The 26,907-nt window shown below is 51.3% G+C and overlaps 1 protein-coding gene across 2 annotated transcripts in view; it reads right to left on the bottom strand.

Annotated features, from left to right (window-relative positions):
- Window positions 1–728: 728 nt before the first annotated feature.
- The window catches only part of BCL7A (BAF chromatin remodeling complex subunit BCL7A), a 41,251-nt gene continuing 15,072 nt past the window's right edge, over window positions 729–26,907 (bottom strand). The window contains exons 4-6 of one of the 2 annotated variants that reach the window (XM_030821542.1): window positions 18,766–18,933; window positions 7,786–7,970; window positions 729–3,678 (exon numbers count right to left, since the gene is read on the bottom strand). In XM_030821542.1, coding sequence (XP_030677402.1) covers window positions 3,607–3,678; window positions 7,786–7,970; window positions 18,766–18,933 — 425 coding nt within the window. In that variant the 3' untranslated portion in view covers window positions 729–3,606. The remainder of the gene's footprint in view (window positions 3,679–7,785; window positions 7,971–18,765; window positions 18,934–26,907) is intronic. The other variant, XM_030821543.1, reaches the window with a different exon arrangement.

The following is a 26,907-nucleotide window of genomic DNA, read 5'->3' as shown; positions in this document are numbered from 1 at the left end:
CCCTGAGTCCCTACCACAATCCACAGCCCCCTCAGAGACAGGGAAGCTGAAAACATGTCCCTGCTGGAACCCAGGCCTCGGGGTAGCCGGATCAGGTGTGGCTTTTTTTTTTTTTTTTTTTGAGACAGAGTCTCACTCTGTTGCACCCAGGCTGGAGTGCAGTGGCGTGATCTCAGCTCACTGCAACCTCCGCCTCCCAGGTTCAAGCCATTCTCCTGCCTTGGCCTCCCAACTAGCTGGATTACAGGTGCGTGCCACCACACCTGGCTAATTTTTGTATTTTTAGTAGACACAGGGTTTCACCATGTTGCCCAGGCTGGTCTCGAATTCCTGACCTCAGGTGATCACCCTTCTCGGCATCCCAAAGTGCTGGGATTACAGGCATGAGCCACCACCCCTGGCCTCAGGTGTGGCTTTCAACCTGGGGGCCTGACCGGGCATGAGAGCCCTGCAGGGGACTGTCCTGCTGTTTTCTCACCTGCACAAGGTGGCCGACAATACTTGCCCACAGAAAGGAGCAACTAGTGGCTTGCCTGGCATCCAGCTGGTGCTTAATAATGGCAGCTCTTATGACTGTGGAAGGCAACAGCTCCTGTGTGCAAGGAACTTGTGTGTCTTGTAGAATCAGGGCCACACAGCCATGCAAGAGAGGCTGGAGCAGCTGGAGAGGGACACCGTCACCATTGATCTGACTTTACTTACTTAAAATGCGACAAAACCACAAGGTATTCATGATTTGAATTTTTTATTTTCTGAAATGAAACCATTGTACATTGTACAAACCATATCTACTGATGGAATAAATAAGTGAAAAATTATACTGCTGTACAACACACCAAAAAAAAAAAAAAAGTCTTGAAAGGGGAAAAAAATTAGGTAACGGTGAAAAAAGGTCTTTATGCCTCTAACTAGGTTCTTGGCGATAATGAACATTCCAAACCATGACACCGTTTGCTAATGGGAGGTCACCACCCTAGAGGAATCGGTCCACAGCCTTCCGGGTTGGGGGTGTAAGTGCCAGCACTTTGTGGAATGTGTAGCCGCAGCTTCCCCGACTTCACGTTTTGGGGGGAATTAGGTTTGCCCTGGGAGCCCTTGAGGCCACGGGGCCTGATGTCCACGGAAGGCTTTTGCTCGGGATCCCCCGCCCCCTGGCTCGAAGCTGAAAGGTCTTAGATTCTGTGGTGGGGGGAGGGCGAGGGGTGCAGGGTGGGTGGGGGGGCAGCGGCTCGAGGAGCGACTGCGCCAGGGAAGGAAGCACATCGGATTTTTGCAGTCTCGTCATTCTGCGTGGAAGGCCTTCTTGGCCAGCGTGGAGTGCAGGGCTGCTGGCGCTTTGCCTGGCGTGGCCGTGGCGGGGCCCATTCGCCGGCCCATTCCTACCTTCAGGCACTTCAGAGAAATACTAGTGACAGCCTTGGGACGGTGAACGTCGTCTGAGTCCTCACCTGCGCCAATTCCCCTTGCCTGTCCAGAGAGGCTGCGGCCAACGGCAGGGTCACCTATGCCTCTCTGTTTCTGTGGATGTGTGTGTTTCATTCTCCTTCAGCTGTCTTGGTTGTACCCTCTCGTTTCCCAAAAAAAGAAAAGGAAATAATATCCAAATTCATCTCTCACCAAGATGGAGTTTCGCTGCAAAGAAAAATGTGACTCTAACTCTACGGGATCTGGAGGTAACGCCGCCTCGAGATGCGTGGAGAGGAACCGCATCAGGTAGGTTCTGCGCCAGGACGCAGGACACAGTTCTCAACAAAACTGACTGCCTAAGGGGCAAAATTGGTAAGTACAAGGATTTTTTTTTTTTTTTTAAGACAGAAACCTTTCAGCATTGCTAACTTCAACATTAAGATTTTCAAAGTTGTGTTGTTGTTTTTTTCCCTTATTTCAGGAGACATTTTGCATGAGGTATTTGAAATTCAGGAACATTTTGATTCTTCTTGAAGTGCAGGAAATAGACAGGATCCCTTAAAAAAAAATAAGAGCCTCACCCTCAGAAACTTAGAAAATGGAATCCGGCAGACACTTCCCATGATGGTCAGGAGAAAGATCCACACGTCAAAGGTGGTACCTGAATATGCACCAATTAGCCCCCCCAAAAAAACAACAAAACCCGTGACCCCCACCCCCCCAGTAACACACAACTCAAAGGGAGTCAGAACTCCAGTGCAGTAAAGAAAGCTTAGGAAAAGGTTTAAGGTCTGAGGAGTTCATATATTAATTAAGAGCAAACCAGGCCTCAGAACCAAACGATTAGGCAGTTCGTCCAAGGGGGCGTCTCCATTCAGTGAGAGAAAGCTGTTCAGCGCAGGTGCGGGATGGGAGGGAGGGGAGATTGTGTCTCTCCTTTCTGGAGGGTGTGCAAATCTTTCCAATTCCTCGACGCCTTGTTTGTGGCCTTCGAGGCCCAGCCATCAAGGCCCGCTCCCCAGTGGGGACAGACGGTACGCTCTGGGGACGAGACACGGTCCAGCTGTTGGCTCTGAGAGTCAGAACAGCCTGCGAATAGGAAAGCACGTGGATTCTGACCACTGCGATCCTGCCTCTCCGGGGCACAGGCTGGGGCGTCGGGGGAGGCAAAGGGCAGCAGGTGACCGTGGATTTGAAATCCAAGCGACGTCCTATGAGAGAAAGTTCAGCACCAGCTAATCCTGCCGCCGGCTCCCAGCCTCCCCGGCCCACTCAGTGCCTTAAGGAGACAGCCTTGCAGTCAGCCAGAGAAGCCATTTCGTATTCGGAGGTCTGGGAGAAAGCAGTGATGGGGGTGGTGGTGTGGGGGGCAACAGAGAGGAAGTGCCAGAAAATTCCAAGGGCTTTGCACGTCCATCTGGGCCATGGTGGGCTTGGAGACGCCCAGTCCTAAACGCCCCAAGGAGGGGAGAGCACAGCGAGTGCCCAGCCTGATCCAAGGGGCCGAGCCCTTGGGGACTGTGCCCCAACACCTGGGCGTCCTTGGGCCCTGGTGCCTGGTGCTTGGGGCGTGCCTAAGATCCCCCTGCACCTGCAAACCAGGTGGGCTAAGGAGCTCCTTCACTCCACCCTGCCTGCTCCAATGAAGTCCTAGGGCAGGGAGGAGAGCGGTGAGTAGGATGGCAGCCGCTGCCCGAACCAAACCAAGAGGGCACTTTGCAGAGGGGGATGTAAGAACCACCAGGATACATGCCAGAGGTCACCTCAAGGGCACAAGGCACAAAAAAAGAAAGCGGAAGGAATCGGTTGAACAGTGGAAAGCCCCGCCGAAAAGCGTTCCTGATCGGTACCACCCTCTGATAGCTTATATCGTTACATAGAGAAGTGGGGGAAAAAATACAGCAGCAACACAAATGGAATCCTGGCTTCCGAGACAGTGTGCAGACACTCCTGAGCTGCCAGCCCCGCCTGCCTCCCCAAGGACAGTCCCTTAAAGGTTTGAGTGTTTTGCTTCACAGCAGAGTTCTTCAGTGTCTGAGAAGTGACGCCGTTCTGGGTCTTCTTGGATTTGCACTTGGTAAACTTGAAACGTTAGTAGTTCTGTTCGCACCCAAGAGGAATCGCTGGGGCAAAGTTGCTCTAGAATTAATTGCTGATGTACCTTCCATGGAACATGGATCGGAGGCTTTAAAGCATCGTCTACATCTCTTCGGAGTTTTGTTGAGAGGCCTCCAGTTTCATCTTTTTAGAGGGTGGCACTCCTTCCAAATCCTTGGGGAGAGAAGAAAAGGGGAACACAGGTTAATGGGCCAGGAGAGCAAGTTAGGCCGGGCGTGAGGCTGAAGGTCAGCCCAGGAAGGAACCGAGAAGGGGCAGCTTTGTGGTGCAGACCAGCAGTTCCAGACCCGAGGCCCAAGCGTGGACTCCAGAGAGTTCGAGGACCTGTGGAGACCCTCACACCCGAACTCTTCCTGGAGCCATGGAGTGCGGTGTCCCCTGGCCCCTGCCTGGCCCTATCACATGCCAATGGCTGGTAACTCAGGAGCACCTCCTACACTGCTGCCTTGGACCCTAGGCTCTCCCCACCCATTCAGACTGGACCAGGAGTTGCTGTTATCAATCTTCCCATCTGTAATTAATTGCTAGGGTGATTACTTGTGATTATTGTTTCAAGTTCACCCTTTCCAAGTTCTTTTTTTTTGTTGTTGAGATGGAGTCTCACTCTGTCGCCAGGCTGGAGTGCAATGGCGCAATCTCGGCTCACTGCACCCTCCGCCTCCCGGGTTCAAGTGATTCTCCTGCCTCAGCCTCCCAAGTAGCTGTGATTACAGTCATGCGCCACCATGCCCGGCTAATTTTTGTATTTTTAGTAGAGACAGGGTTTCACCATGTGGGCCAGGCTGGTCTCAAACTCCTGACCTCAGGTTATCTGCCCACCTCGTCCTCCCAGAATGCTGGGATTACAGGGGCGCACCACCACACCTGGCCAATTTTTTGCATTTTTGGTAGAGACAGGGTTTCACCATGTCTCCATGTTTCACCATGTTGGCCAGGCTGGTCTCAAACTCCTGACCTCAGGTGATGTGCCCGCCTCACCTTCCCAGAGTGCTGGGATTACAGGCGTGAGCCACCGCACTGGCTTTTCCAAGTTCTTTTTACAATTTTTTTAGAGACAGAGTCTTGCTTTGCTGCTCAGGCTGGGGTGTAGTGGTCATCATAGCTCACTGCAGCCTCGACTTCCTGGGCTCAAAGGATCCCCCTGCCTCAGCCTCCTGAGTAGCTGGGACTACATGCATGTGCCACTATGCCTGGATAATTTTTTTTTTTTAAGTTTTTTGTAGAGATGGGGTCTTGCTATGCTGCCCAGGCTGGTCTTGAACTCCTAGGCTCAAGGGATCCTCCTGCCTCAGCCTCCCAAACTGCTTGGATTACAGATGTGAGCCCTGATGCCTGGCAATCTCTGCAAGTTCTAGGCCATCTCCCAGAGGCCCAGACCCACTCTGCCATATAGACTCCTGCTCCTGCAGGGCTGGGTACAGTGCCTGGTCTGGGCTGGACTCTCAGCATTTGCTGGGTATACACATATGTGTGTGTGTGTTTCTGGGGGAAAGGGTCTGTAGTTGTCACTGAATTCCCAAGAAACCCAAGACCCCAGAAAAGGTTTAACACTCACTCATCCATCACACAATTGTCTTGGGCCTCTCAAACCTAACCTGTCACCTGAGACCAAACTCCTGACTGCAGCCATCCTAACTGGTGCTCCCCATCAGCCTGGGAGAAAGCCCCAGGCCTGGACACCCCCTGAAGCCCCCTCTCCACCCACACTCCCCGCCCACCCGGCCTCTGGCCTGGCTGATGGAGCAGCCTCCTTGCGGCCAACAGCATGGCCCCAGCAACCTTCCGCCAATAGAAACCACAACTTACAAATACAAAGCATTCCACAACTTTCCTACTGACTTCTGAACAAACCCAGCTCGTCACCAGGACTGAGAAGGCCCTAGTGACCAGCCTGGCCCACTTCTTCCCTCATCAGGCCATTCTCTTCCTCACCCACCAGGTTCTGGCCTCCCTGGCCACCCTGGCCTCTCTTTCGTTCTTCAAGCTGGCTCCTGTCTTGAGGTCTCTGCATCTTGGTCTGCCCCTGCCTGGAGAGCTCACCGTCCCAGCCTGGGCCCCCTTCATGTCCAGCTCACAGCCAGCCCCTCCCTGCTGACACCAGCCACAGCACCCTCTACCCATGGCCTGTTCTGCTTCTTCACGTCACCCTGTTTCACTCTCTCACGCCACTTAGTGGGACTCTGTGACCTACTTGTGTCTGCTTATCCTGAGCCCATTGTCAGCCCCACCGTGGCAGGGAGGGACTAGTTATAGCCCCTGGTCCATGGTAGGTTCTCAGAGATAAATGTTGCAGAGGAGAGGCCTCGAGTAGAACATGCAATGGACTTGCAGAGATGGTGACGTGAGCCCCTTCTGGGGGACTCTGGGAACAGGGATCGCAGGGAGTCAGGAAGGCTGCCTTTCTGTCCTCTCTCTCCTTTTTTCTGTATTTATTTTTTTGAGACAGGGTCTTGCTCTGTCACCCAGGCTGGAGGGCAGTGGTATGATCATAGCCCACTGCAGCCTTGAACTCTCAGGCTCAAGCAATCCTCCTGCCTCAGCCTCGAGTAGCTGGGACTATAGGCGCGCACCACCACGCCTGGCTAATTTTCTTTTTCTTTTTTTTGGAGAGACGGGGTCTTGCTATGTTGCCCAGGCTGGTCTCGAACTCCTGGCCTCAAGTGATCCACCTGCCTCAGCCTCCCAAAGTGCTGGGCTTACAAATGTGAGCCATTGCACCCGGCCAAAAACGTATTGCTTGAAATGTCAGGCTGTCTGCATTACCTGAGTACATCCTCCATGTCACTCACACACCTAGCTCTGTGGACAGTATGTGTGTCAGTGTGCCTGTGAAAATGGTGGAAGAGGCCCAATTTTAGGTCTGGGTCTCCTGGAAGGAAGAGTGGGGGGTAGTGGGGGCGATGTGAGAATAGGGGACTCCTGGCATTTCCAGGTACTGCGGGGGAGCACTGGATACTCTCAGGGTATGGATCAAAGTTTCAAGCTGAGCTTTTCTTCTCTGAGCTCAAGAGGCCCGGAGTTCCCAGCCGACAACCTTGGTCTTAATATAAATCACCAGGCTTTGGTTTCTACTGTTTTTAACCAGATGGGCTCATGCTACGCCTGCGGATCTGCAGCTTGCTTTTCTCACTGCACACTGCAAGAATGTTTATCAGAACCTGGAAGGCACAACCATGCTCTTCTAAATGGCTGTGCCCTAGTCTGTCTCAGACAAGACCCCAGATTTCCCTAAGCAGCCCCTTTGCTCTAGGGCATGTGGAGGGGGTTCCACGGGGTGAGTTCCTGGAAAGGGAGCTGCCAATCAAAGGGTTTAAAGATTCTGAAGTTGCCGGGCGCAGTGGCTCACACCTGTAATCCCAGCACTTTGGGAGGCTGAGGGAGTAGATCATTTGAGGTCAGGAATTTGAGACCAGCCTGGCCAACATGGTGAAACCCATCTCTACTAAAAATACAAAAATCAGCCGGGCATAGTGGTAGGCACCTGTAATCCCAGCTACTTGGGAGGCTGAGGCAGGATAATTGCTTGAACCCAGGAGGTGGTGGTTGGAGTGAGCCAGGATCATGCCACTGCACTCCAGCCTGGGTGACAAAGTGAGACTCTGTCTGGAAGGAAAAAAAAAGTCTAGAGGATTTACAGTGAAAAATCCTAATAGTGGTCATGGCCAATGACACTTCTGCACTTCTGCATCTTGTGTCCGCTCCGTGCTAAGTGTTTTACTCACGTTCTCCCATCGAATCCTCACGGTGGCCCTAAGACAGTTCTGTGATCCCATTTTGGGAGCTGGGATTCAAACTTGGGCCCGACTCTGGAAGGTTTGCTCCTAACCACCGAGCCCCACTGCACCTGTGCTGACTCATTCAGACCAGATTCCAACAGAGTGATGCCCTGGAGAGGGGCCCACGCAGTGCAAGTGGGGCCAGCGGCAGCGCTCCGTCGGAGGCCCCACCACTTAGGTTTGTGAAGTCTTGTCTTCCCAGCTCTAAAGCTCACCGATCTGGGGATCACTGAGATGAGGCAATGCTTTTGTGAACCTGAACAGACAAAACGCAGCAGCCGAGGGTAGGTTCAAGGTCCCTTCATCCTCCTCTGACCCAGAGGCTCCTTGAGGGCAGAGGCCACAATCTCATTATCCCTCGGCCCCAGAGCCCAAGGCAGAGCCCAGGACTGTGTTCACGGACATCGCCCGATGGACAAATGACAGTTCCAATGGTCCAACGACAAAACAACCAAACACAATGACGAAACACCTTTCAACGTACCCCCGACAACCCAATGGGCTCCCGGCCGATCTGGCTGCCCCTCTGAGACCTCGAGCGAGGTACCTGAGAGATTGCAGACGTCTCTGCGACCAGACCCGAGTCTCCAGACGGCTGCCGATCTACTTTCTCTGAGCTGTTCATCGAATGTTCCATCGAGGACTGTGAGTTCTGCTCATCAGAAGCATCTGAGGGAAGAGCAAGACGACAGGAGCTGTTTTCAGACACGTGAGAGGTGGGGCCGGTTGAGCCAAATACTAAAAATACCTTGAATTGAGTAGTTTTGGGGCCAGTGGTCTTTGAAGGCTACAATGAGCTGGGGGGCTGGAGGGCTGGGGAGTCTCCTGTTGATTTTTCAGTGGCGCTGTTTCCAGCAGCCAGGCCACACACGGACCCTGGTGTCTGCAACCCTCTCCTGCACACTTAGCTGCTGAGGGCCCTGGGAGGCGACTGCAGGAGGCTGCAGTCTCCATGCTGCGTGCACCCAGCACCCCCTGGCGGCCGCAGTGCGCACCAACAATCATGGCTGTCAATTCCTCTCTCCCGCAGCTAAGGTGGCTTCGTCCTCCTCCTTTAAAGAGCCTGCCTTCTCCTCCTGGGGAACATCAGAGGTAACTAACCTTTTGTAAACATTTCTCTTAATAATATGGGTATTTGGCCGGGCACGGTGGCTCACGCCTGTAATCCCCGCACTTTGGGAGGCCGAGGCGGGCGGATCACGAGGTCAGAAGATCGAGACTATCCTGGCTAACACGGTGAAACTCCACCTCTATTAAAAATACAAAAAATTAGCCGGGTGTGGTGGCGGCGGGCGCCTGTAGTCCCAGCTACTCGGGAGGCTGAGGCAGGAGGATGGCGTGAACCCGGGAGGCGGAGGTTGTAGTGAGCCGAGATCGCGCCACTGCACTCCAGCTTGGGCAACAGAGCAAAATTCCGTCTCAAAATAATATAATAATAATAATAATAACAATAACAATAATATGGGTATTTTTCCGATTGCCAGAGCAATGACTGATCATTGCAGGAAACAGAAAAGTACAGAAAAAAATAAAGTTAAAAATCACCTGTCACCACCCAGGGACCACCCCACTAATGCTTTAGAGGATTAATTCCGATCTTTCCAGTTTTCCCTCCCTCCATGAATACAAATTTTCTCCTCTTCCCAAACGGGGGTCACATGGTATTTCGGAGGAGTTCTTCATGTCTTTAAAGATTCTTTAAATATCAGAGCTTACAAGATGGCTGCACACCATCCCATCAAGCAATTGCCTGTAGAATGAACCCAGTTATTCGGGTGATTTCTCATGCCTGTCTTCCTGCTGCTCCACCCCAAGTTTCTTTAGCAGAAGGAAGGTGCAGGCTGGATGGGGTGGGGGGTGGGTGCAGCTTGGGAGGAGGCAGTGGCGGCAGTGGTTTTTCCTAAAGCTTACTGGGCACAGAGCCAGACACTCGTGAAGGGGCAGCAAAAATCCTACCCAAGGCCCTCATGACACCATGGTACCCTCATGTTAAAAAATACACAGTAAACGAATCCTAGAGAATGCCTGTGCAACCAAGACTTCCGTGCTGGGGTTTCTGAGGCGAGGAGTAACAAAGGGGAAAATAACCCATGCTTAAATTTAAAAGCAAGCAGACAGGATGGGAAGAAGAAGACAGTGCAGTGCCTAGGACAGGCCGGGGCACAGAGAGTGGGGGAACAGGACAGCAAGACCCTCCTTCCCAGGGAGTCTAAGCAGGGTTGACACCGTTACTCCTCAGACTAGGAGCCCTGGCCGGGTGCGGTGGCTCACGCCTATAATCCTACCACTTTGGGAGGCCAAGGCAGGCAGATCACTTGAAGTCAGGAGTTCAAGACCAGCCTGGCCAACATGGTGAAACTCCGTCTCTACTAAAAATACAAAAATTAGCCAGGCGTGGTGGTGCATGCCTGTAATCCCAGTTACTCGGAGGCTGAGGTAGGAGAATCGTTTGAACCCGGGACCACCTCCTGGGTTGGGAGCCAATATCGCGCCATGGCACTCCAGCCTGGGAGACAGAGTAAGACTCTGTCTCAAAAAACGACAACAACAACAGGCTGGGCATGGTGGCTCACGCCTGTAATCCCAGCATTTGGGAGGCTGAGGTGGGTGGATCAGCTGAGGTCAGGAGTTTGAGACCAGCCTGGCCAACATGGCAAAACCCCGTCTGCTAAAAAAATACAAAAATAAGCCAGGTGTGGTGTCGTGCACCTGTAATCCCAGCTACTTGGGAGGCTGAGGCAGGAGAATCCCATAAACCCAGGAGGCAGAGGTTGCAGTGAGACAAGATCATGCCACTGCACTCCAGCCTGGGTGACAGAGTGAGACTCTGTCTCCAAAACAAAACAAAACAAAAAACAAAACCACAAAAACCAAAACCACAAAAAACAAAAAACAAAACAAACAAAAAAAACAAAAAGAAAACATCATGCTGAGTGAGAAGTCAGACACAAAAGGCCACAGAGTATATGATTCCATTTACATGGAAAGTCCAGAATAGGCAAACCCATGGAGACAGAAAGTTTCGTGGTTGACCCGGGCAGGGACCCAGTGTTGCTGGGGAAGGGAGAAGTGGAGAACGATTGCGGCTGGGTGCAAGGTTTCTTTCTGGGGTGATTAAAATGTTTTGGAACCAGATAGAAGTGGTGGTTGCACAACCGTGTGAGTGTACTGTCAGTGAATTATTCACTTAACCTGGTTAATTTTATGTGAATTTCATCTCAATAAAAAGAAAAATCGGCCAGATGTAGTTGCTCACACCTGTAATCCCAACACTTTGGAAGGCCAAGGTGGGAAGATCGCTTGAGCTCAGGAGTTTGTGACCAGCGTGGGAAATATAGTGAAATCTCATCTCTAGTTTATTTATTTTTTTAAAAGAGAGGGGCCAGGCCAGGCGTGGTGGCTCACACCTGTAATCCCAGCACTTTGGGAGACCAAGGCAGGCAGATCACTTCAGGTCAGGAGTTCGAGACCAGCCTGGCCAACATGGTGAAACCCCTGTCTCTACTAAAAATATAAAGTAGCTGGGTGTGGTGGCAGGTGCCTGTAATCTCAGCTACTCGGGTGGCTGAAGCAGGAGAATCGCTTGAACCCAGGAGGCAGAGGTTGCAGTGAGCCAAAAATCGCACCACTGCACTCCAGCCTGGGTGACAGAGTGAGACTTTGTCTCAAAAAAAAAAAAAAAAAAAAAAAGACAGAGAGAGAGAAATCATGTTATTGTTATACTCTATTTCATAATACATGTTTGCTTTAACATAAACATTTAAAGTTTTTACTAGAAAAGTTGCCCATCTGTGGCTTTGCATCTGACCACAGCTCCTTTTCTGCCCGGCACAGCGGGCTCTGCAGAGTGGTGAGGGAGGTGGGTGCCCCAGATGTAGGCTTAGAAATCATGAAGGTGGCCAGTCGCCCAGAGACTCACGCTGACCCATGCTGGGCAGAAGGTGCCCGGCAGAGGCCTCTCCTGAGAGCCAGGCCCTAGAGCTTGGTGGGAATTGGCCTTGGAACCCACAAGGCATTCAGGAGCTCAGGGCAGCAGCCGATTCTCTGGGCGCTGCGGTGCTGGAACTCACCCAGGGAAAATTATTTTCCTGGGGCCTAAATTTAGTCCAGGGAGCTTGGACAGGAATTATGTCATTCCCTGAACTCACATAGCAGTAAACAAGTTCAAAGCAAGGTCAACAGCTGGTGGCTGACCTGCCCCGTCCCGGCAGACAGCACGCACCCACCTGGGAAGGCCACACGGGTCTGTCCTTGTGCCCTTCCCACGGGCAGCTTGGGCAGCAGGCAGGTGGATCCTAGCTGAGCAGTGCAGGGCAGCCGTGCAGGCCCAGGGGCCTGGGGTGGCCAGAGAGGACCCTGGTGTGGCTCCCACCTGCGTCCCACCAATTTAGCATCTGGTGGTGGTGGTGAGAAAGTAGCAACCAACTGGACACACTAACTCAAAACATAATTCCTGCTGCGGAGCTCAAATCGGGCTTCTAGAGCAAAGGAGACACACACCCCCAACGTGGGAGAAACAAGGCCACGGCCAGAAAGAAACCAGGATGGGAAAGAGGCAGGAACGCGGCTGCACAGGAAGCCCATGTCTGTCCTTGGGACCCCCGCAATCGCTCCCCCTACAGAAGGGCAGACAAGGCAACCCCGCAGCTCCCAGACCCTCCTCCTAAGCCCCAGCTCCAGGCCGAGCACTTTGCTGGCGTTCTCACCCCCTTCGCTCCCGGCGAGGGAGGCAGCTTCTGTTTATCCCATTTTATTTTCTGTTGAGACAGGGTCTCGCTCTGTCGCCCATGCTGGAGTGCAGTGGCACGATCATGGCTCACTGCAGCCTCTACCTCCCAGGCTCAAGTGATCCTCCCACCTCAGCCTCCCGAGCAGCTGGTCGTCCCATTTTACAAACAAGGAAGTAGGAGGGTGTGTGGAGGTGATGTTGCCTGCCCAAGGCCACACAGCTGGTGAGTGTCCACCTGGATGTGACCACAGCCCTCATCTCACCCCCTCTGCCTTCTGCCTGCAGAACCACCTTCCAGGGAAGCCTGGTGGGCATGCTGGGATCACGGGGGCCATGAGGAGAGGTGAGAGGGGACGACACATACTGTACCCAGTGAAGGCTATGGCAAAGCCACTAGGGCACTGGGTCTCAGCAGGGGGTGATTTTACCCCTGCCCCCATCCTGGGGACATTGGTTAACAACTGGAAACATTTTGGTGGAGGCCAGGGATGCTGCTCAATGTCCCGCAATGCACAGGATGGCCCCCCACAATAAAGAAGGATCCGAGACTGGATGTGGTGGCTCACGCCTGTAATCCCAACACTGGGAGGCTGAGGCGGGCGGATCACCTGAGGTCAGGAGTTTGAGACCAGCCTGGGCAACATGGTGAAACCCTGTCTCCGCTAAAAATACAAAAATTAACCAGGTATGATGGCAAATGCACGCCTGTAGTCCCAGCTACTCGTAAGGCTGAGGCAGAAGAATCAGTTGAACCCGGGAGGCAGAGAGGTTGCAATGAGCCCAGATTGCATCACTGCACTCCAGCCTGGGTGACACAGCGAGACTCCGTCTCAAAAAAAAAAGAATGATCCGTCCCCAAATGCCAGGGGTTCTGAGGCTGAGAACCCCTGCATTAGTGGTGTCATCCTACCTATGACTTCTCGGGGGAAAAGCCAGGCAGAACCTGTGACATTCTGAGTGCATATGCAGCCTCTGACTAAATGGTTCCACTTCCAGGGACGCAGCCTGCAGAGCCACCTGCACCTGGGCAAAGATGGAGAGAGATGAGGGTACCAGACCCCCCGCATGACTGCATGTGCAAAACAAAAGACAGGAACACCTAAGTGACCATCACTAAGGGACTGTTCAAATGAATTATGGCACAGTCACAGATTTGAACGGGAAGTATTATAGTTGATATGGAGAATGGCATGAACCTGCAATCTCTGCCTCCTGGGTTCAAGCTAGTCTCCTGTCCTAGCCTCCCAAGAAACTGGGATGACAAGTGTGCAACACCACGCCGGGCTATTTTTTGTATTTTTAGTAGAGATGGGGTTTCACCATGTTGGCCAGGCTGGTCTCAAACTCCTGACCTCAGGTGATCCACCTGCCTCAGCCTCCCAAAATGCTAGGAATACAGGCATGAGCCACCGTGCCTGGCCTCTCCAGCATATTTGAAGAGCCAATTGCTTACCCCATTGAGCGAGGGAGGCCTTCCAAATTCCTGTTATTTCCAGCTTTCTTTCCCAACACTCCCTATTTTGAGCTCTGTGGTCCTGCCACACCACACTTTCTTAGTTTCTTCTTCTTTTTCTTTCCTTTTTTTTTTTTAAGACAGGGTCATGCTCTGTCCTCCAGGCTGGAGTGCAGTGGGACGATCATGCTCACTGCAACCTCCACCTCCCAGGCTCAAGCAATTCTCCCACCTTAGCATCCTGAGCAGCTGGGACTACAGGCGCATGCCTATAGTTTTATGTATTTTGTGTATATTTTTTATGTATTTTGTGTATTTTTATATATTTATGTATTTTTATATATTTTTTATGTATTTTGTGTATATATTTTTTTACACGTTTCACTCTCATTGCCCAGGCTGGAGTGCAGTGGTGTGATCTCGGCTCACTGAAACCTCCGCCTCCTGGGTTCAAGCAATTCTCCAGCCTCGGCCTCCCAAGTAGCTGGGATTACAGGCGCTTGCCACCACACCCAGCTAATTTTTTGTATTTTTAGTAGAAACGGGGTTTCGCCATGTTGGGCAAGCTAGTCTCGAACTCCTGACCTCAGGTGATCCGCCCACCTCAGCCTCCCAAAGTGCTGGGATTACAGGCGTGACCCACTGTGCCCTGCCTAATTTTTGTATTTTTGGTAGAGATGGGATTTCACCATGTTGCCCAGGCTGGTCTCAAACTCCTGGGCTCAAGTGATCTTCGCCTCAGCCTCCCAAGTAGCTGGGACCACAGGCATGTACTACCACATCCAGCTAATTTTTAAATTTTTTGTAGAGACAGGGTTTCACCATGTTGCTCAGGCTGGTCTCGAACTCCTGAGCTCAAGCGATTCACCCACCTTGACCTCCCAAAGTGCTGGGATTACAGGCATGAGCCATTGTGCCTAGCCAGCCTGCCTCCTTTCTAATACCAGGTCAAGACGCCTTCCTGGAGGCCCCTCAAATCCCTTTTTAACTGTGTCCATCACAGCAGTGACTATGAACTCAAAAGCCCCATGAGGGGCCAGGCAATACCACAAATGAATCAAGTGGGCTGTTTGATTCAGACATAGATAAGCTTCACAAATAAAATGTTAAGAAAGACTCTCTTCAAATATGTACTTTTCCAGTTTTCTTAAAAAAATAGCCTTCTCAGCCTAGGCGCGGTGGCTAACGCCTATAATCCCAGCACTTTGGGAGGCCGAGGCGGGTGGATCACCTGAGGTTGGGAGTTCAAGACCAGCCTGACCAACATGGAGAAACCCCGTCTCTACTAAAAGTAAAAAATTAGCCGGGCGTGGGGGCGCATGCCTGTAATCCCAGCTACTCTGGAGGCTGAGGCAGGAGAATCACTTGAACATGGGAGATGGAGGTTGTGGTGAACCAAGATTGCACCATCGCACTCCAGCCTGGGCAACAAGAGTGAAACTCTGTCTCAAAAAAAAAAAAAAGCCTTCTCCAGACTTTTTCTTTTCTACCTTCACTTTTAATAGAGAAATAGCTTCAAGAAACATCCTGGCTGGGTGTGGTGGCTCACATCTGTAATCCTAACACTTTGGAAGGCCAAAGTGGGAGGATCACTGGAGCCCAGAAGTTCAAGACCAGCCTGGGCAACACAGGAACACCTCGTCCGTACAAAAAACTATAAAAATTACCAGGGCATGGTGATGCATGTCTGTAGTCCCAGTTACTTGGGAGACTGAGGCAGGAGGATCACCTGAGCCCAGCAGTTCAAGGCTGCAGTGAGCTGAGATTGTACCACTGTACTCCAGCCTGGGCAACAGTGAGACCCCATTTCTTTTTTTCTTTTTTTTTTTGAGACGGAATCTCGCTCTGTCGCCCAGGCTGGAGTGCAGTGGTGCAATCTGGGCTCACCACAAGCTCCGCCTCCTGGGTTCACACCATTCTCCTGCCTCAGCCTCCCGAGTAGTTGGGACTACAGGCACTTGCCACCATGCCCGGATAATTTTTTTGTATTTTTAGTAGAGACGGGGTTTGACCATGTTAGCCAGGATGGTCTCGATCCCTTGACCTCATGATCCACCCGCCTCAGCCTCCCAAAGTGTGGGGATTACAGGCGTGAGCCACTGCACCCGGCCAAGATCCCATTTCAAACAAACAAACAAAAACCAAGAAATAGTCCGGGCGTGGTGGTTCACACCTGTAATCCCAGCACTTTAGGAGGCCGAGGGGGGTGGATCACGAGGTCAGGAGATTGAGACCAGCCTGGCCAACATGGTGAAACCCCATCTCTACTAAAAATACAAAAATTAGCCAGGCGTGGTGATGCACGCCTGTAATCCCAGCTACTCAGGAGCTGAGGCAGGAGAATCGCTTGAACCTGGGAGGCAGAGGTTGCAGTGAGCCGAGATCACGTCATTGCACTCCAGCCTGGGCAACACAGCAAGACTCCGTCTGGAAAAAAAAAAACAAAACAAAACCCAAGAAATATCTTAATTTTCCTTTTAAAATCTACAGTAAGAAAAACAATAGTGGCCATGAGGTAACACAGGGCAAGCGGCCTTTGGCCTTGGTTTAGAGAGACAATAGTGAAGGGTCTCTTCTGCTTCAGCTGGTAACCGCCCCATGGAAAAGCAGGCCCGGTATTGTCAAAGCTGATTCTTCAAAAGAAGCTAGAAGTCAATCCTGTTTTAAGCTCAATTTTTAAATTTTGACATCACATTCAAATTTAAAAAATGATACTGCAGGGTTCTGTATAGCCAGACTCTCACACCATGGGCTGGATGGAGTCTGTCCGTACCTCTGCCAATGAGTCCTTCGTTCCAGTGTCTGTCTCCCCTGCTGACCTATGGGTTCTTGGGGTGCAGGAAGCAGAGTGCAGCCATGACTGGGGCCCTGGCGCCAGCCCAGAGCCTCTTTGCACAGGGGTGCGGATCAGCTCTGTAGTAGGGGATGGCCTTTCTCCTAGAACCACACTGGCTGCTCCCAGGACACATGCCCTGAGCCCTGGGGTGGCCCTAGCTGCAGGCTGGTCACATTTGCCACTCCACATTCCATTCTCGCCAGCTCCTCATGGGTGTGCAAGGCGCTCCAGACCTGGCCTGCCCTCCCCAGACCCGCTCAGCCACTGCTCTCCCTCCAGGTGCCCAGAGTCACCCTCAGGTCCACACTCACCCCTATGTACTGCCCAACACAGGCTCTCCCCTCACCTTCAAAATATACCTCCATGTTAGACCATCCGGAATGCTGCTCATTTTCTTAGATGCAGTAACAGTATTTGTAATTCTGTAAGAGAATGCCTTTTTTTTTTTTTTTTTTTTTTTTAACAAGGTCTCACCCTGTTACCCAGGCTGGAGTGGTGCAATCACAGCTCACTGCAGCCTCGACCTCTCAGGTTCAGTCGATCCTCCTGGGACTACAGGCGCATGCCACCATGCCGGGCTCATTTTTATATTTTTTGTAGAGATGGGGTTTCATCTTCTTGCCTAGGGTGTTCTTGAACTTCTGGGCTCAAAAGATCCTCCTGCCTCGGCCTCCCAAAGTGCGGAGATTATAAGCATAAGCTACTGTGCGCAGCCCAGAATGTCTTTACTTTTAAAAGACACGTGCTGACATGTTTAGGGATGAAATGTCCTGAGATCTGTAACTTACTTTCAAATGGTCCCAGAAAAACTACAAAGCAAAAGAAACCCAAGAGCCAGCAACTGCCAAGTGCAGCAGGTGGATATACAGGACGGTATTAAGCCATTCTTTTAATTTTTCTGTAGAGACTCAAAATAAACACACACACATATGTATCTTTGTACACATTCACACAATCACACACACACTCCACACAATCACCCCATCATCTGTTCTTCATCCTTCAGATCATGTCACCCAAGCCCCCAGTGGCTCCCGTCTTACCATGAAAACCCAGGCCAGGCAGTGGCCTTACGAGCCCCCCACACCTGAGGCGCTGCCTCCTGTCTGACCCCATCTTATTATTATTAACTTTTTAAAAATTTTCTGAGACAGAGTCTCGCTCTATCGCCCAGACTGGAGTGCAATGGCACAATCTCGGCTCACTGCAACCTCCGCCTCCCGGGTTCAAGTGATTCTCTTGCCTCAGCCTCCTGAGTAGCTGGAATTACAGGCACATGCCACCACACTCTGCTAATTTTTGTATTTTTAGTAGAGACAGGGTTTCACCGTGTTGGCCAGGCTGGTATTGAACTCCTGACCTCAAGTGATGCACCTGCCTCAGCCTCCCAAAATGCTGGGATTACAGGTGTGAGCCACCGTGCCTGGTGCCCATCTTATTTTCCAGCTCCTCACTCACTCTTACCTTTGCTCACACTGCTCTCCTCCCGGATCCCCACATGGCTTGCTCAGTTGCCCAGTTTGAGCCTTGTCTTGTTCAAAGGCTGCCCCGACCACCCCATTTAAAATTGCAACTCCCCAGGTCATTCAGCAAGATCTCCCCACCCCTTTCCTACTTTATAATTCTCTGCCACACTTATCTTCCTAATACTAGGTTGTCTGATTTTTAAATATACTTAAAATTTCTTATTAATATAATTATATTTTGAGCCAGGGTCTTCCTCTGTCACCCAGGCTGCAGTCCAGTTGTGTGATCATGGCTCACTGCAGCCTCCAACTCCTGAGCTCAAGGGATACTCCCGCCTCAGCCTCCTGAGTAGCTGGGACCACAGGCACATGCCACCATGCCCAGCTCATCTTAAAGCATTTTTTTTGTAGAGACGGGGTCTTGCTATGCTGCCCAGGCTGGTCTCAAACTCTTGGCCTCAAGTGATCCTCCTGCTTCAGCCTCCCAAAGCATTAGGATTATAGGTGTGAGCCACCATGCCTGGCCAATTGTTTGATTTTTATTTATTTACTTATTTTTGAGACAGGGTCTTATTGTCACCCAGGCTGGAGTGCAGAGCCATGATCACGGCTCACTGTAGCCTTGACCTCCTGTGCTCAAGTGATCCTCCAACCTCGGCCTCCTGAGCAGCTGGATCACAGGTGTGTGCCACCACACTTGGCTATTTTTTTTCTTTTTTGGTAGAGATGAGGTCTTGCTATGTTGCCCAGGCTGGTCTTGAACTCCTGGGCTTAAGTGCAGGGATTACAGGCATGAGCCACTGCACCTGGCCTGATTTTTTTAATTCCCCCACGAGACCATGTACTCCAGGTGTCACCTCTCTTTACTGTCTCCTTGCTGGGGCTGGCACATGACAGGGCCTCCTGAACACTTAGCCACAGACAGCCTGAAGGCCGGTTAGAGGGAGGCCATCAGAACCCCACCTCCAGAGGCCACGTACCTTCGGCTCCTGGGTGCTCCTTCCCATCAGCCTGGGCCTCATCTGCCTTGGCCTCGGTGCCGTCGCTGGGCACAGCTGAGTTGGGCTCTGGAGCGGGGCTGGAGTTGCTGCTGTTCTCCTGTTTGATGGGGGAGGCATCTGCGATGGAGCTCTGGTTGCTGTTATCGTCTGTGGGGGGTGGGAACAGAACCACAGGATGAAATCCCACAGCTGCCAAGGACGGGTAGGTCGGAGGGCTCGGCATCCCTGTGCCTCAATGCCCAGAACCCCATGGCAGCTCTCCCAGGGAGGGGTCTGGTTATCGTTTTTTTTGTTTGTTTTGTTTTTGAGACGGATCTCACTCTGTCGACCAGGCTGGAGGACCGTGGTGCAATCTTGGCTCACTACCTCCGCCTCCCGGGTAGCTGGGATTACAGGCACTCGCCACCACGCCTGGCTAATTTTGTATTTTTAGCAGAGACGGGGTTTCACCATGTTGGCCAGACCCGTCTCGAACTCCTGACCTCAGGTGATCCGCCTGCCTCGGCCTCCCAAAGTGGTGGGATTACAGGCGTGAGCCACTGCACCTGGCCATGTGGTAGGGGTCTGGATACTGGATACTCCTCCTCCTCGGACCCCTGAGCTCACTCCCGCCCCCCGACCCCCACCCGCCCACCCAAGCACCACAGCCGTCCCATGTGTCCAGAGAGGCAAAGAATTCCAGCACTGGCCTGACCTTCCCCACGCTGAGCCAATGGTACCCTGTGTCTGGAGGCAGCCAGCCGGGGATGGTGGCCTAACATATTTAAAATCCTGGGGGGACATTTGAGGCCTCATTCTGGGTGTAGAAACCAGACACCTTGTGTGTCTGGCAGGGAAACGATACAGAAGACACGGCATGGTCCGTGAGGCGGGATTGCCAAGACGTTCTGTCTGACTGCATCCAGCCTGGAGCCGAGTTACACTTGATAGGAAATAAAAGGGAGAGAGAGACAGCGGGAGGTGGCACATTCCACGGGACACGTGGTCCACTCCCTTAAAGTCAGTATCATATTTAAAAAAAAAAAAAAAGTTGGGGGAGGGGAGATGACTTTAGAATAAAGAAAGCTGGGAGACTCGACTAAATATGATGTATGGAAATTATTTGGATCCTGTTTCAAACGTGCCAGCTGTAACACTTTGGAACAATTGGGGAATTTGAATATGGTCTGGGTTTTAAAAGCTATTAAGGAACTGTTGTGGCTGGGCGCGGTGGCTCACACTTGTAATCCCAGCACTTTGGGAGATCGAGGCGGGCGGATCACGAGGTCAGGAGATCGAGACCACGGTGAAACCCCGTCTCTACTAAAAATACAAAAAAATTAGCCGGGCGTGGTGGCGGGCGCCTGTAGTCCCAGCTACTTGGAGAGGCTGAGGCAGGAGAATGGCGTGAACCCGGGAGGCGGAGCTTGCAGTGAGCCAAGATTGCGCCACCGCACTCCAGCCTGGGCGACAGAGCGAGACTCCGTCTCAAAAACAAAAACAAAAAAAAAAAAAACAAAGGAACTGTTGTTAATTTAGTTCGAAGTGATCATGGGACAGTGGGTATGTAGAAACGTCATATTTTTAGCAATGCATGCTATGACGTTTAGGTGCAGACTTGAATGTCATGAGGCAGGGAAATTTACCAGAAAATGCTTCAGTGCAGGCTGCAGGCCACTGTCAGGACTCTCTGAACTTTTACACTTTTTTTTTTTTTTTTTGAGATGGAGTCTTGCTCTGTCACCCAAATTGCAGTGCAATGGCGCGATCTGGGCTCACTGCAACCTCCATCTCCCAGGTTCAAGCAATTCTCCTGCCTCAGCCTCCCAAGTAGATTACAGGCGCCCGCCACCATACCTGGCTGAGTTTTGTATTTTTTAGTAGAGACGGGTTTCTCCATGTTGGCCAGGCTGGTCTCGAACTCTTGGCCTCAGGTGATCTGCCCACCTCAGCCTACCAAAGTGCTGGGATTACAGGTGTAAGCCATCGCACCCGGCCACTAGCTGTGTATTTTTTACACAGCTATGTGTAAAATGTGAATTATATTTTAATTACAAAAATTTAACACATTGAAAAAATAGATGAGACAAATACGGCATCGTGTTCATGAAAATCAAGGTGGAGTGTACAGGGGGATCGTATTCCTCTCTCTACTGTTCTTGACAACAAAATCCTTCACAATACAAAGCAGAAAGAGAAGGGGTAATTAGGCAACGACATTTACAGTTGGGCTGGAGGCAGAGCTGGGGCCTGGGCTACACCTCCCCTTGTCCTGCGCCCCCTTCTCAGGCACAGAGTCACTCTATTTATTTTTTTGAGATGGAGCCTGTCACCCAGGCTGGAGTGCAGTGGGGCGATCTCGGCTCACTATAATCTCCACCACCTGATTCAAGCGATTCTCATGCCTCAGCCTCCCAGGTAGCTGGGATTACAGGCATGCACCACCATGCCCAGTTAACTTTTGTTATTATTATTTTTTAGTAGAGACGGGGTTTCGCCGTGTTGGCCAGGCTGCTCTTGAACTCCTGACCTCAGGTGATCCGCCCGCTTCAACCTCCCAAAGTGCTGGGATTACAGGAGTGAGCCACCACGCCCAGCCATTTATGTATTTTTTATTTTTAGAGACAGGGTCTTGCTCTATCACCCAGGCTGGAGTACAGCAGCACAATCATAGCTCACCGCAGCCTCAAACTCCTAGGCTCAAGCCATCCTCCTGCCTCTGCCTCCTGAGTAGCTGGGGCCACAGGCATGTGCCACTGCATCTGGCTAATTTTTAAGTTTTTTGAGATGGGGGTCTCACTGTTTCGCCCAGGCTGTCTTGTACCCCTGGGCTCAAGTGATCCTCCTGTCTTGGCCTCCCAAAGCACTGAGATCATAGGCCTGAGCCACTATGCCCGACCTAGGAGAGTCGTTTTAAACAGAAGAGACCCAGGTGGAGGTTTCAAAACCAAAGCAGCCTTTCTGGGGGCCATGCTGCACTTGGGGCGCCGGCCACTTTTGTAAACATGAGAAAGAGACAGACACCCCAACAGACCTGGGCACTTGCCACCGTGCCAGGCACTGGGCAAAAGCATTTATGATCACCTTGTGGAATCCTCCCCACAACCCGTTGGAAAGGCACCATTACCACCTTCACTTTCCGGAGGGGGAAACTGAGGCTGGGAGCAGCAGAGCCACTTGCCGGACCCATCTGCCCAACTCCCAGCCCCACGCCCCTCCTCTACCTCAACCTGCCGAGGAAGCACCAGGCAGTCAGGCGCCCCCACACGGGTAACCTGGATCTGATTTTAACTATACTCTGGGGTGCTCGTTACACAAAAGCATCCTCTTGTGAACTCCGGGACTTAAAAAAAAAAAAAGAAGGATATGTGCTCCCCGATTTCTCCCTTGAGAAAATCTAAACTTCCTACGGTAAGCATGTGTGCAAGAAGCTGGCCCCATAGGTTCCTGAGGTTGTGTTAATTAATGACAATGAGCACTAATGTTTAACGTCTGGTCTAGCCTGGTAGCCTGGTAACAGCGTGACCCCGATACTTGGGCTAACTTCAGCTGAGTCTTGTGGACTAAAGGGCCCGGGGCACCGCCCTCTCCTTCATCTCCTGCTGTACCCATCCTCCCATGTGAAGCCTTCCAGAAAACTTGTCCGGCCCACACCTTTCCCTGACCTTCCCATTTACACACTCTGCAGTCTGACTGGCTTTTGGCTGCACATGCACTAAAACGAAAATGAGAAAGTGAACAGGGTTCCTGTGTCTGGGGACCTGGTTTGTTCAGCATTCTAGATTTTTCTGGAGAGTTCGTCCAGGTCACAAATCTGGATCTTTTTTTTTTTTTTTTTTGGAGACACGGCCTCACTCTCTTGCCCAGGCTGGAGTGCAGTGGCGCAATCTTGGCTCACTGCAACCTCCTCTTCCCGATTCAAGGGATTTTCCTGCCTCAGCCTCCCGAGTAGCTGGGATTAAAGGTGCCCGCCACCATGCCCGGCTAATTTTTGTATTTTTAGTAGAGATGGGGTTTCACCATTGTTTGGCCAGGCTGGTCTCCAACTCCTGACCTTAAACGATCCTCTCAACTTGGCCTCCCAAAGTGCTGGGATTACAGGTGTGAGCCACCACGCCCAGCCACAAACCTGGATTCTGTCTTCAAAGGACCTCAAATGCCAGCAATGGCACTGGAAGTTATGAACTTGCTAACCATGCATGTTACTTCACCTCACTGGGCCTTAGTTTCTCCGTCTGTAAAATGGGGTTGGTTATTAGACTCAAATGAGGCAATGATGTAACGGGCTTAGCACAATACTTGGCACATTGTGACGGTTTCATAAATGTAAGCTGTTAACATGCCAAGGTTTTTAAAATTTTTATTATAGGCTGGGCACAGTGGGTCATGCCTATACTCCCAGCACTTTGGGAGGTTGAGGGAGGAGGATTGCTTGAACTCAGGAGTTTGAAAACAGCCTGGGCAACATAGCAAGACCCTGTCTCTATTTTTGAATAAAATAAAATAATTTTTTTTTGATGGAGTCTTGCTCTGTCGCCCAGGCTGGAGTGCAGTGGCGTGATCTGAGCTCACTGCAACCTTCGCCTCCAGGTTTAAGCGATTCTCCTCCCTCAGCCTCCCAAGTAGCTGAGATTACAGGCATGTAGCACCACACCCAATAATTTTTGTATTTTTAGTAGAGATGGGATTTTACCATAGAGACCAGGCTGGTCTCTAACTCCTGACTTCAAATGATCCTCTCACCTCGGCCTCCTAAAGTGCTGGGATGACAGGCATGAGCCACCATGCCTGGCCCAAAATAAAATATTTACTATGCAATATATATATTTAAGAAATGGGGTCTTGCTCTTTGCCCAGATTGGAATGCAATGGTGCAATTACTATTCACTGCAGCCTCCAACTCCCAGGTTCAAACGATCCTCAGCCTCCAGAGTAGCTGTGACTATAGGTGCCCATCACCACAACCTGCTAATTTAAATTTATTATTAATATTTTTTTAATCTATTTTTTTTTGAGACTGAGCCTTGCTCTGTCACCCAGGCTGGAGTGCAGTGGTGTGATCTTGGCTCACTGCAAGCTCCACCTCCCGGGTTTACGCCATTCTCTTGCCTCAGCCTCCCGAGTAGCTGGGACTACAGGCACCGGCCACCACGCCCGGCTAATTTTTTTGTATTTTTAGTAGAGATGGGGTTTCACCGTGTTAGCCAGGATGGTCTCGATCTCCTGACCTTGTGATCTGCCCGCCTCGGCCTCCCAAAATGCTGGGATTACAGGCATGAGCCACCTATTTTTTTTTTTTTTTTGTAGAGATGAGGTCTCCCTATGTTGCCCAGGCTGGTCTCAAACTCCTGGGCTCAAGTGATCCTCCTAACTCGGCCTCCCGAAGTGCTGGGATTACAGGTGTGAGCCACTGTGCTTGCCCCCATGCCAAGGTTTTTAAGAGATTATTTAATTTAATCCTCACAGTGAGTTTATGAAGTAGGCATTACCATCCCCATTCTACAGGTTAAAACTAAACAAACCCCAAAGCTAGAGGTTAAGCAAATAGCCCAAGATCACACAGCCAGCGGACGGTGCAGGGAGAGTTAGGATGTGAACCCAGGTGGGGTCCTGGCCTCAGCTCGAAAAGGCCCTCGGGTGTAACTTTGGGTCTGTGATCCAGCCTCAGTCCTGAGTCAGGCCTGGGGTCTCCCCAGTCCCCAGAGGGAAAGGGGATGCTAAGGAATGCCACTGAGACAGGCCACATCCCAGCTCAAATATCTATTTCTGAAAATGAAACATAACCCCACTATGATTGTATGGCTGGTTAGAGGGGCTTTCTTGACATCTTGACACATTAACCAGCAGCAAAGCCCCACTGCTCTTCTTTTTTTTTTTTTTTTTTTTTTGAGGCAGAGTCTCGCTCTATTGCCCAGGCTGGAGTGCAATGGCCTGATCTTAGCTCACTACAGCCTCCGCCTCCCAGATTCAAGCGATTTTCCTGCCTCAGCCTCCTGAGTAGCTGGGATTACAGGCACATGCCATCATACCCAGCTAATTTTTATATTTTTAGTAGAGATGGGGTTTTGCCATGTTGGCCAGGCTGGTCTTGAACTCCCGGCCTCAACTGACCCGCCCACACCAGCCTCCCAAAGTGCTGGGATTACAGCCGTGGGCCACTGTGCCTGGCTCCCACTATGCTTTTCTTTTTTCTTTCTTTTTTTTTTTTTGAGACGGATGCTCACTCTGTCACCCGGGTTGGAGTGCTGTGGCGCGATCTCGGCTCACTGCAGCTTCCGCTTCCTAGGTTCAAGCGATTCTCCTGCCTCAGCCTCCTGAGTAGCTGGGATTACAGGTGCCCGCCACTATACCCAGCTAATTTTTTGTATTTTTTTCTTCTTTTTTTTTTGAGACGGAGTTTCGCTCTTGTTGCCCAGGCTGGAGTGCAATGGCGCAATCTCCGCTCACTGCAACCTCTGCCTCCTGAGTTCAAGTGATTCTCCTGCCTTAGCCTCCCCACTAGCTGGGATTACAGGCCTGCGCCACCATGCCTGGCTAATTTTGTAAACTTTTTAGTAGAGACGGGGCTTCTCCATATTGGTCAGGCTGGTCTCAAACTCCCGACCTCAGGTGATCCACCCGACTCAGCCTCCCAAAGTGCTGGGATTACAAGCGTGAGCCACCACGCCCATTGTTTGTATTTTTAGTAGAGACAGGGTTTCACCATGTTGGCCAGGCTGGTCTCGAACTCCTGACCTTGTGATTTGCCTGCCTCGGCCTCCCAAAGTGCTGGGATTACAGGCGTGAGCCACCGCCACTGTGCTTTTCTAAAGTCCGTTCAGAAACCTGCCAGTCCCCCTGCCCTTGGAGCTGGTGACTGTGTTTTCCACACAGGTCGATTTGGGCATGTGGGGAAGTTTGCTGGCCTTCCTTCCCCAGAACAAGACAGCCCTGGGTCTGGAGAGATCAGACACTCCAGCAAACCAATATTCCCTTCCAGTTCCTTATGTAGTTATTTATCTACTACTACCCGGCTGTACCAAAGCTTTCAGTGGTCAAAAGTACAAAGACATTGACATTAGGGTCAAGAGATAGAAAAAGGCAGGGGTTGCAGGCTCTTGTCCTAGCAGGCCAGGCAAGTGACAAAGAGGCAGTGGGTGAGCCAGGTGGGCTTAGAGGCGCCACACTCTTCCTAAGGGAAGGCCGCTCTGGCTTCAAGCAGTTCCAGGCAGTCCCTGCCTCGAGGGAGCACACAGCCACGGGGCTGCCCGATCTGATTTCTCAAGGGATGGCAGGATGGAGATTTCCTGATTTCTAAACATGGAAAGCCAACTTAATTTTTATGAAGCTTTAGGGACAGGCACGGTGGCTCACACCTGTAAATCCTAGCACTTTGGGAGGCCAAGGCAGGCGTTGGAGACCAGGAGTTCGAGACCAGCCTGGGCAACATGGTGAAACCTCATATCTACTAAAATACAAAAAAATTAGCCAGGCATGGTAGCACGTGCCTATAATACCAGCTACTCAGGAGGCTGAGGCAGAAGAATTGCTTGAATCCAGCAGGTGGAGGTTGCAGTAAGCTGAGATCGCACCACTGCACTCCAGCCTGGGTGACAGGAGCGAGACTCTGCCTTAAAAAATAGAAAAGAAAAAAAAAAGGAGCTTTAGGTTTGAATCTCTGAGGGTGTTTTCCTTGGGTGGATGGAGAAAACCATGAGGACCTGCGGGGGACACTGGGGACTGGCTCGGAACGTTCTGTGTTTTGACCTGGGTGGTTACACGGGTGTGTGCAGTTTGGGAACATTTCATGGAGCCATACATATATCATTTGCACATTTCCTCTCAAATAAAAAGGTCAAAACAGAAACAGACACCAGCAACAGGAAACAATGGCAGACAGCACCATCTGGATTTGGTTGATGGACCTAGGTTACAATTTTTTTGTTTTTTTTTGTTTTTGCCTTTTGAAGAGATGGGGTCTCACTGTGTTGCCCAGGCTGGAGTGCAGCAGCTACTCTCAGGTGCAATCATAGCTCACTGCAGCCTTGAACTCCTGGGCTCAAGCAACCCTCCCGCCTCAGCCTCCCAAGGAGCTAGGACTACAGCTGCGTGTTTCCTGTACCTGGCTAAGTTACAACATTTGAAATTAAACAGCAAAGGGAG

The sequence above is a fragment of the Nomascus leucogenys genome, chromosome 10 (assembly GCF_006542625.1).
Source record: "Nomascus leucogenys isolate Asia chromosome 10, Asia_NLE_v1, whole genome shotgun sequence".
Taxonomy (NCBI): Eukaryota; Metazoa; Chordata; class Mammalia; order Primates; family Hylobatidae; genus Nomascus; species Nomascus leucogenys.
Note: the sequence above shows the minus strand (reverse complement) of the source record. Positions and strands in the feature narration are given on the sequence as shown.